The 11,405-nt window shown below is 39.1% G+C and overlaps 1 protein-coding gene across 1 annotated transcript in view; it reads right to left on the bottom strand.

Annotated features, from left to right (window-relative positions):
* LOC140478843 (transferrin receptor protein 1-like) overlaps positions 1 to 11,405 on the bottom strand; it is a 44,142-nt gene that overhangs the window by 19,379 nt on the left and 13,358 nt on the right. The window contains exons 6-8 of the mRNA XM_072572313.1: positions 5,705 to 5,816; positions 4,159 to 4,281; positions 1,565 to 1,660 (exon numbers count right to left, since the gene is read on the bottom strand). Coding sequence (XP_072428414.1) covers positions 1,565 to 1,660; positions 4,159 to 4,281; positions 5,705 to 5,816 — 331 coding nt within the window. The remainder of the gene's footprint in view (positions 1 to 1,564; positions 1,661 to 4,158; positions 4,282 to 5,704; positions 5,817 to 11,405) is intronic.

Here is an 11,405-nt window from a genome sequence, read left to right as displayed (position 1 = left end):
CATTTCCCAGGACCTTACAATGAAGTGTGTAAGTTATGCCTGGAGTTGCCTTTCCAAAATGCAGCCCCTCATGATTATTTAAATTAAACTCCACGTACCACTCCTCAGCCCATCTGATCAAGGTCCTGTTGTACTCTGAAGTAACTGCCTTTACTTCCACTACACCACCAATTGACAAACTTACTAATTATACCTCTTATGTTCACATTCAAATCATTTATATAAAGCATTGGACCCAGCACAGATCCTTGGCAGAACATTGGTTACAGGCCTCCAGTCTGAAAAGCAACCCTCCACCACCACCGTCCGTCTTCTACCCTCAAGCCAGTTTCGTATCTAAATGGCTAGTTCTCCCCACATTCCATGGGAATCGAACCTTGCTAACCAGTCTACCATTCGGAACTTTGTCGAATGCCTTATTAACATCCACACACACGTCACATCCACAGCTCTGTCTTCATCAATCCTCTTTGTTACTTCTTCAAAAAACTCAATCACATTAATGAGACATGAATTCCTACGCACAAAGCCATGTTGACTATCCCTCAGCAACTTGCCCATCACTGATGTCAGACTCACCACTTTATAGTTCCTTGGCTTTTCCTTAGCTTAACAAAGAAGGTGATAATGTCAGGTATAGACAGCAGAGATCAAATGAATCCTTGGAATATGAAGGCTGTAGCAGTATACTTAAGAGGGATATCAGGAGAGCAAAACGGAGACATGAGATAGCTTTGAAAGATAAGGTTAAGGAGAATCTAATGGGATTCTATAAATATATCAAGGAGGAAAAGGTAACTAGGGAGCGAATAGGGCCCCTTAAACATCAGAAAGATCACTTATGTATGGAGCCGCAGGACAAGCATCTGAAGCGGGAGAAAATAAATGGTGACACCTTTAAAAAAAATTTACATATTATAGAGGTGGTGGTCCTGGATGACAATGCAAAAAAGGTGGATAAATCCTCAGGACATGATTAAGTCTAACCTGGAACTTTGTTAGAAGGTAGGATCCCTTGCTGAGATATTTGAAGCATCGATAGCCACAGGCGAGGTGCCGGAAGACTGGAGGTTGCCTAACATGGTGCCACTATTTTAAGAAAGGTGATAGCTCAACAAAGAAGTACGCTTTGACCCCTTGTTTTCTCCACCACTGGCTGCATGCTCGTGTTTTAAACGAACCCTTAGGGCACAGCCAGCTTGGTCAGTGGTTCTGCCACCAAATGAAGTCCCAACCTAGAGTACATTGTGCCTTTGTACTCTCAGTCTTGATTTTTGCACGAGTTTTTTCAGGTTTTCTGCAGTGATTTGGTACAACAGAGTGACTTTCCAGGCTATTTTAAAATTGCTATGGTTTGGAGTGACAAGTAGTTCAGATTTCCTTCTTTTAAAATAAATAACAAAACAAATGGGTTTTTAAAATAATTATTCAGAAGTTTCATGGTCACAATTACTGATGTGAGGCTTATATTCCAGATATTATACTTAGTTAAACACTCTGCCAGCATTAGCTCAAGATTACTAATCCAGTAACAATATCACTGTGCAACTTTCAGTGTACATACATGTCCAAACATAGCTACATCTGGATCCAGGTTATAATCTTCAGGATCAGGATAGATTAGAACACCTCCAGCTTTCATGTTCTCAGCATTAGTAACCTAGAAGAGAAAAGAAAGATTAATCACCAAGCAATTTGTATATTTTAATCACTTTGCTGACTGCAGTTGTTAATATAAACATTTCTGTCCAGATTATAAAATATATAAAACCTACAGTTGTCATCTTCACATATCAACTTTTTCTGTTTTAACTCCTGCAAGCAATTGTAATGGGAACTGAAAGTTAAGTCTTACATTATTTTTGCACCTAACAACCAGTGCTAATACTTTGTTCTGCACCACCCAACTTATTTGCCAAGAGAGTATCATGCTTCATACAACTGTTAGATTCTGAACAGGTTCTGCTGGCTTCTTTTTAAGGAGATAATATCTCAAGTTCTTCCACTCTTTAAATTTGAGTTGTATCTAAAGTTAACTACTAAAACATGATCAAAAGGTAGAAATTAAAAGGAAAGTGGTGGGAAGTTTTACACAAAGACCACCTGCTCATTAAGATTTTTTGGATACAACTATATCTCAAGATTCATCAATATGGAGGATGATGCAAAAATCCCATGTGACATAAGCACAGTTTTGTTCTTCCTCTCTCACAATCCCATGAAGGCTAGCCACAGAAAAAAAACACTATTCTTTACAACACAGTATTTCTATCTCATGGGAAATCGGAAACTTAACAGCAAATTTTATCAAAAAAAAATGCAAAGCATTTAGAACAGAAACAAAGCCATTTAAGATTATACAGAAACCTCATTCAAATTAATGCAGCAAGTAGGATACGTGGGAAGGTTGCAACTGCATGGTTTCAGTTATCAAAAGACAATGGTCAGTAAATGAAATTACATATACCAGATCACATTTTTGACCTGCTATAGAATGCTATTTGAAAAGAATAGAAAGCATCAGTTTAATTGACCGAAGCAAAATCACAGCAAAAATCTTCCAATTTCTTAAAAAAAAATGTTCCTGACAATTGAAATGCCACTAATACAAAGAATCAGCTCACAACAACAGATTGATTATTGAAAATAAATAACACATTAACAAAAATAGGCCATTTACCTGAAGCCTATGCCAGTATTCAAAAAGATCAATGCTACAACTTTACTCAAATACAGGTATGTGAGATGATAAAAATCCATCAACATCGAAGTTAAAATTAAATCGATCTAACACCAATTGTGGTTTTTATTTTCTCATTTATAAACATGGCAGATATACAAGAGAATTAAAACATTTAGCAATTTTAGATATGTAGCAAGTCATGCCAGTACAAGGAAAATTACACCTAGGAGATGAGATCTTTACACAGTCATTCATGTTCATGAATCCTGAGATGTAACCGTATGCAAGAAAAACACTGAATAAAACGGACTTTATAAAATGTTCCAATTCACTTTTGACTTCAAATTCTAACTTTCAACTTTCTAATGATCTTGTAAAAATGCGCAACATTTCATACAAATCAAATACGATAACATGAAAGAACACAAGATGGAATCCATCTTAAAAGAGACAAGCAGAACTTTTGAACTGGTATTGCTTGGACCATTTTGTGCAATTTCCTAAAATTTAATTTGGCTGGAGTGGGGGTAGCAGCTTTCATTCTGGTATACAGAGTACCACTTCCTCCAAATCCAATATTTCCTGAACTGTTTTGCCCTCCTGATTTCTCTCTCAAGAACACTACTACAACCTTCATAGTCTATTATTCAGGGTGTGGTACAAGCAACACTTTTCACAGCTGAAGCATTACAGCCGTCCCTTATTTGTTGTTCATCTTAATATAAGGGTCAGCTTTTAAGTAACAACTCGTAATTATTTGCTGTAACTGTTTGTATGAGATTATTAATAAATGAATCTGAAATCTGAATGGTCTTGGACCTTCACTGCTTCTGGCGTTTCCACCATTAAAAATATTTATATCTTATAAACTCTAAAATAAATGACGGCACATTAAAATCAAAGTGCTGCGGTCAATATGCTGCAAATGCCGCCATCTGTGTTTCATCATCAGCAAACATGGATGTGACTTATCATGGGTTCTTGCCACACAGTGGTAGCGTGCAAGGTTTGTCGCTCAGGTTGAGGTTTAGGGTGTAGGCTTGTTCGCTGAGCTGTAGGTTTGATGTCCCTACCTCTAAGCCAGAAAACCTATTTTCAAGACCGACCTGCTCCATAGGGGTCTCAATGTTTGAGCAGATTGATTAGAAAATATCGATATCTGATGACTTATCCCACCATCCAATTGGTTACTAAATACAGCACATGTATTCCAGTAACAACAGCAAAGAATGTTAAAAATCAGACAACACCAGGTTGTAGTCCAACAGGTTTAATCGGAAGCACACAAGCTTTTGGAGCGACACTCCTTCATCAGGTGACTACCAAAAGCTAGTGTGCTTCCAATTAAACCTGTTGGACTACAACCTGGTGTTGTCTGATTTTTAACTTTGTACACCCCAGTCCAACACTGGCATCTCCAAATCATAACAGCAAAAAAGGTTGAGTAAACCATGTTTAATGACCAGTCACAGTACCTTCTCAGCAAAATTAATTTTTCCTGCACGAACAACAACAACACTCCCATTGACCGGCACGTTCTTGCTGTTCAAAAGTTTAAAGTCATCTTCAGTTCCATAGTTGGCATAAACAAGCTTTCCCTGAAACAGAGCACAAAATGCGTTAGGTGAGAACTACAACTTGCATCCATCCTTATTAACAAAAAAAAATCTTATTATTGGCGAGACTTTCAGGGGAAACAGCAGGAAGAAAACATCAGGCTTCTCCATTTCAGAGTTGGTAAAGAAGAACCAACAAAAGCCATCATAACAAAAATGATTTCATTTAGTTAGATCTGGCTCAAAGCACTGAGTTTTAAAAGACTGAACAATAGCATTTTAGTGACTTGGAACAGAGGCAGATGGCGAACTGTTGAAAAACTGTACCTTACAAATTTTAAATCTATGAAAAACAAAGGCGGGTTTTGGTCGTTAGTCAAAACTAATCATGAAAGCAATGTAAAGGACAATCTTCTGGCCCATTCACACAAAACAGCAATAATTTTGGACAATATTTTTGGGAAAACAACTGTTTTTCGAATATTGCGTACAATTCTGGTCTCCTTCCTATTGGTCAAACTTGAAAGGGCTCATAAAAGATTTACAAGGATGTTGCCAGAGTTGGAGGATTTGAGCCATAGGGAGAGGTTGAATAGGCTGATGTCAGAGGCTGAGGGTTGACATAATAGAAGTTTATAAAATCATGAGGGCCATGGACAGGATAAATAGACAAGGTCTTTTCCCTGGAGTGGGGGAGGCCAGAACTAGAAGGTATAGGTTTAGGATGAGAGGAGAAAGATATAAAAGAGACCTAAGGGACAACTTCATCACATAGGGGGTGGTGCGTGTTTGGAATGAGCTGCCAGAGGAAGTGGTGGAGGCTAGTACAATTACAACATTTAAAAGGCAACTGGATGGGTATATGAATGGTAGAGGTTTAGAGGGATATGGGTGAAGGGCTTGGAAGTTGAACTAGATTAATATAAGCTACCTGGTTGGCATGGACAAGTTGAACCAAAGGGTCTGTTTCCATGCTATACATCTCTGTGACTATAAATTGCCAACAGTGTAGAATCTATACAAAAGTTATTAAATCTAAATTAGCCAAAGTTCAACTTCTTAAATTATAACTAAGGGACAAAAATATTCCAGTTGACTTTTAGATTACAATTCAATACACTGAAGAGACAGTAAGGATGGGAGGGCAGGCTGGGGCATAACTGCAAGAGATTTTCACATGAGTGTTATGCACCCAGAGACCTTATATATATTAGATCATTCACTACATTTTAAAATTATATCCTTGCGTATTGACAACATTATGTATGTGTCAAACAGTTCAGGATCAGTGCAAATTAGAAATCTGAACTGCAAATATATACCATAATGTCCTGGATTGAAATGCTGTGCATACGATTGAAACGGTCACTATAAGCCAGCTAACCTACTTAGCAAGTCATAATACCCTCGAGGAAGCTTCAAATTCACTGGAGTATATTATTAAATCATGACAAATGATCCTTACCGTGAAGTTACCAGTCGCACTGTATGGGCAGAAGACCTTTGAGTTTTGCTGTCCTAATTTCATTTCTTCAGAATTTCCACCACCAACAATCCAGACTCTATTTGGAGATGCACTAGACACAAATATAATTTAAAATTCTATAGTTACCTCTAACATGTTGTTTCAAAATAGAAGACTGTTGCAAAGTAGAAGAATGTTGCAGAGTAATTGCATTTGAATAACAGCTGAGGATGATATGCTCCAAGTTTCATGATAACAACTTGGAAAACTGAACTCAAAAGGGAAGACTTGGTTGAAAGGCATTCAAAAGCATTCAGGGAACTTTTCCCTCAATTGTTCTATGGGGAAAAACAACTTCCCGTGAATCCTGAAATAACAATTTCATTATTACTGGTTCAGTAACTGACAGCAACTCATTCTTACAGCACTTGAGCAAAGCAAAATATTTGCAAGTGTTGCACTGTCAAATTTTGTTTGTTGGTGCACCAATGAGCCCCAAAACTTAGAGGTCATGACCAAATATTTCAGCAAAAAATAGATTTAAAGCAACACCAAAGGCATTTTGGAGTAATTCTAGTGCCAACTAATTGTCTTCGAAGTTAAAGACACAGAGCAAATGGTACATTACTTAAAAATCAGTAATACTCAAAAGCAGTAAAGGTATTTCTGACAGGGTTATGAAGATTAAAAAGATAGAAAGAGACAAATCCATAGTAAGGACTGAAAAAGAATTTGAAATGCAAGCCAGTGTGGGTCAGTGAACACAGGAAGAATGGAACTTGGCGCATGTTGGGACATGGGCGTGCAGGGTTTTGGATGACAAAATATGGAAGGCTGGTTAGGAAGGTTTTTGAAATAAGTTGAAAAGAAACAACGGAGCAGAGGAAGATTTCAGCATAGTTAAGACAGGGGTGGAGTTGGATAATGCAAGGGGTGGAAATAGGCAGTCTCACAGATAATATAAATGTAATCAGTCATCTGGAGTCAAATACGCCAAGATTGAGAACACACTAGAAGAAGAATGGATTCAACAGTGGCCATAAAGAAAACGGATTCAGTCCTCCCAATATTTACATTGAAGGAAATTTCTGGTCTCAGAACCAGTTTAAGAAATTTGAGATTGTAGATAAGTCAAGAGAGGTGATGGTACAGTTGGGTATTGTCAGATTACAGAGTAACATTGCATCAGTTACTGCATGTGGTTGAGGGGGGGGACATCTAACAGAACTAAGAAGAGGCTAAGGATAGATTCTTGGGAGAACATGAAAGATGTTGGCAGAAGCAAACAAAGCTTTAGCACGTGATTCACTACAAAGCATGTTGTTGGATGTGAACTGGCCTGAAGACTCCTCAATGAGATGCAAGATATCTAGTTTTGCTGAAGCAATTTAGCTATACTGCAAACAAGGGAATAGCTCAAGGATGAATTACACAATTGTAATAAGGATGAATTAATAGAGCTTGGTGGGAGGGAATATTTTTCTGATGTCCTCTTGTTGCTCTTTTAGTTTTGATGGCATTTAAGATCATGTTCAATTTTAAATAGTGGAGAACTGGAGTCATATTGGACAACAGTTTGCAAGTTACTACTGTAGGTCAATGGATGCATACTTAGGTGACTAGTCTTCCCAAACTTCAATGACAGGTATTGAGCAAAAGTCATTAGTGAATGACAAATCAACACTGTACACACCTTATTTATCAACTGATCAATGGGAATTGAAATCATGCCTTATTCAAAAATCAACTTTGAACTAAAACAGGACGTTGCATTTATTCCACATACTTCAGCTTTTCCACAACAAATAATGCTTCCAGCCAATTCACCTCTTCTGAACCATCTCAAAACATTAAATTCCTTTTTCATTTACAGAACTGTTCCAACTGCATGCATATTTTATGAAAGAAACTGAAGCTCAAAATCACTCAAACATTACATGAAACAGAAATAAGAGAAATGAACTATTGTGTACTATAAATTGCAGTCCTTTCCTTTTCTCTCAAAACTCCAAAGCTTAAAGGCAAACAAAGCTAAATATGCAACCCAGCACATTTGCTAGATTTTAAAGCATTAACCTTTTCAAAGTAAATAGAAATGCTGATCTCAGTGCTGACTAACGTAAGAGACCTATCTTTATTTTCATTCACCCACTGGATGTTGGCACTGTCTGGACCAGGATTTATTGCTCATTCGCCACTTCTGACCTTATGATAGACAGAAGGTTATTGATGGAGCAGGTGAAGATGGTTTGACTGAGGATACTACCCTGAGGACTTCCAGCAGAGATTACTTAAATCTTAGATGACTGACCTCTAACAACTACAACCAGGTATAACTCAGTTCTCTAATTCCCAATTACAGCAGTTTTGTTAAGGATCAAATTCACAAATGATCAACTGCAGCCTTCATGTATAGAAAGTCACTGTCACTTCACTTTTGGAATTTGACTCTTCAGTCCAGGTTTGAATTAAGGCTCTGATGAGGTCAACAGCTGAGTGGCTCTGGAAGAACCCAAACTGACAGCATGAGTGAGCAGGTTGTTACTGAGCAAACACTGCTTAAAAGCCAATACGGATGACACCTTCCATCACTGTATTCACGATCAAGAGTAGACTGATAAGACTATTCTGGAACAGCTTGTCCGTGGCACTGCAAGGTTAGATACTCAAGTCATCAGCACCATACTGTCAGAGCCCACTGCCACCACAATATTTAATGCCTCCAACTGTTTCTTGATTTTTTTTTGTGGAGTCAGTCAAATTGGCTGAAGACTGGTATCTGAGATGCTGGGGATCTCTGGAGGGGGGCAAGATGGATCATCCATTTGGAGCCTTCAGTTGATTGCTGGTGAAAATGCTATAAACTTCACCTTTTGCACTAACGTACTGGGCTTCCCAGTTATTGAAGTTGTGATACTTGTGAAGTCTAATAGTCCACCATATTCATGACTGGATGTGGCAAGTCTGCACAGCTTAGATCTGATCCCTTGATCAGGAAATCACTTAGCACTATCATTTCAGCTTTACCCTTTGGCATGCAAGGACTCTGGGTTTGCTATCTTCAGAAAGTTAACACCTCATTTTTAGGTATGTCTGCTGCTGTTCCTGTAATTTCCTCATGCATTCTTGAGCTTGATAAGAATGGTAAAGCAGGGAATACGCCTGACCAGGAAGTTGTAGATTGAGAGGGATCTGTTCAGGCAATCCCAATTAGCATTAAATAGAAAGCCATGTTCTCACTGTGATGTTCCAGGATACAAATGCTACAGGAAGGACTGAAAGGGAGGCAGAAGAGGAGGGGGAGTAGCATTTTTGAGAAGAGATAGCGTTACGGCTGTACTTAGGGAGGATATTCCCTGAAATATATCCAGGAAAGTTATTTGGGTGGAACTGAGAAATAAAAAAGGGATGATCACTTTATGGGGATTGTATTATAGACTCCCCTAATGGTCAGAGGGAAATTGAGAAACAAATTTGTAAGGAGGTCGCAGCTATCTGTAAGAATAATAGGGTAGTTATGGTAACTTTCCAAACATCGACTGGGATTGCCATAGTGTTAAGGGTTTAGACGGAGAGGAATTTGTTAAGTGTGTACAAGACAATTTTCTGATTTAGTATGTGGATGTACCTCGTAGAGAAGGTGCAAAACTTGACCTACTCTTGGGAAATAAGGCAGGGCAGGTGACTGAGGTGTCAGTGGGGGTGCGCTTTGGAGCCAGCGACAATAATTCTATTAGATTTAAAATATGATGGAAAAGGATAGACCAGGTCTAAAAGTTGAAGTTCTAAGTTGGAGAAAGGTAAATTTTGATGGTATTAGGCAAGAACTTTCAAAAGCTGATTGGGGGCAGATGTTTGCAAGTAAAGGGACGGATGGAAAATGGGAAGCCTTCAGAAATGAGATAACGAGAATCCAGAGAAAGTATATTCCTGTTAGGGTGAAAGGAAAGGAAGGTAGATATAGGGAATGCTGGATGACTAGAGAAATTGAGGGTTTGGTTAAGAAAAAGGAAGCATATGTCAGGTATAGTCAGGATACATCACGTGAATCCTTAGAAGAGTATAACAGCAGTAGGAGTATACTTAAGAGGGAAATCAGGAGGACATGAGAAAGCTTTGGCAAATACAATTAAGGAGAATCTAAAGGGTTTTTAAAATACATTAAAGACAAAAGGGTAACTAGGGAGAGAATAGGGTACCTCAAAGATCAGCAAGGCTGCTTTGTGTGAAGCCACAGAAAATGGGGGAGATACAAAACGAGTATTTTGCAACAGTATTTACTGATAAAAGGGACATGGAAGGTATAGAATGAGGAGCCTGGATAGGATAAATAGACAAAGTCTTTTCGCTGGGTTGGGGGGGGGGGGGTGGGAGGGAAGAGAGAAAGAGTCAAGAACTAGAGGGCAGAGGTTTAGGGTGAGAGGTGAAAGACATAAAAGGGAACTAAGGGGCACCTTTTTCACGCAGAGGTGGTACGGGTATGGAATGAGCTGTCAGAGGAAGTGGTGGAGGTTGGTACAATTGCTACATTTAAAAGGCATTTGGATGGGTATATGAATAGGAAGGGTTTGGAGGGATATGGGCCGGGTGCTGGCAGGTGGGACTAGATTTGAGTTGGAATAACCGGTCAGCATGCATGAGTTGGGCCAAAGGGTCTGTTTCCGTGCTGTACATCTCTATGACTCTATAAATAGATGGTGACATCTTGAAAAATGTCCATTATTACAGAAGAGGAAGGTCTAGATACCTTGAAACGCATAAAAGTGGATAAATCCCCAGGACCTGATCAGGTATACCCCAGAACTCTGTGGGAAGCTAGAGAAGTGATTACTGGGCCTCTTGCTGAGATATTTGTCATCAATAGTCACAGGTGAGGTGCCGGAAGACTGGAGGTTGGCTAACGTAGTGCAACTGTTCAAGAAGTGTGGTAAGGACAAGCCAGGGAACTATAGACCTATGAGCCTGACATTGGTGGTGGGCAAGTTGTTAGAAGGAATCCTGAAGGACAGGATGTACATGTATTTGGAACAGCAAGGACTGATTACAGATAGTCAACATGGCTTTGTGCTTGCGAAATTATGTCTCTCAAACTTGATTGAGTATTTTGAAGTAACAAAGAGGACTGACGAATGCAGAGCGGTAGATGTGATCTATATGGACTTCACTTAGGCGTTTGACAAGGTTCCCCATGGGAAACTGGTCAGCAAGGTTAGATTTCACGGAATATAGGGAGATCTAGCCATTTGAATACAGAACTGGCACAAAGGTAGAAGACAGAGGGTGGTGGTGGAGGGTTGTTTTTTCAGACTGGAGGCCTGGGACAAGGATTGGTGATGGGTCCACTAATTTTCATTATTTGTATTAATGATTTGGATGTGAGCATGAGAGGTATAGTTACTAAGTTTGCAGATGACACCAAAATTGGTGGTGTAGTGGACAGCAATGAAGGTTACCTCAGATCTTGAACAGGTGGGCCAATGGGCTGAGAAGTGGCAACTTCTGAGTTTAATTCCGATAAATGCGAGGTGCTGCATTTTGGGAAAGCAAATCTTAGCAGGACTTGTACACTTAATGGTAAGGACATAGGGAGTGCTGTTGAACAAAGAGACCTTGGAGTGCAGATTCACAGCTCCTTGAAAGTGGAGTCACAGGTAGATAGGATAGTGAAGGCGGCATTTGGTATGCTTTCACTTGTGTAGAC

This window comes from Chiloscyllium punctatum, chromosome 6 (genome assembly GCF_047496795.1).
Source record: "Chiloscyllium punctatum isolate Juve2018m chromosome 6, sChiPun1.3, whole genome shotgun sequence".
Classification (NCBI taxonomy): Eukaryota; Metazoa; Chordata; class Chondrichthyes; order Orectolobiformes; family Hemiscylliidae; genus Chiloscyllium; species Chiloscyllium punctatum.
This window is presented reverse-complemented; position numbering and strand designations above follow the sequence as displayed.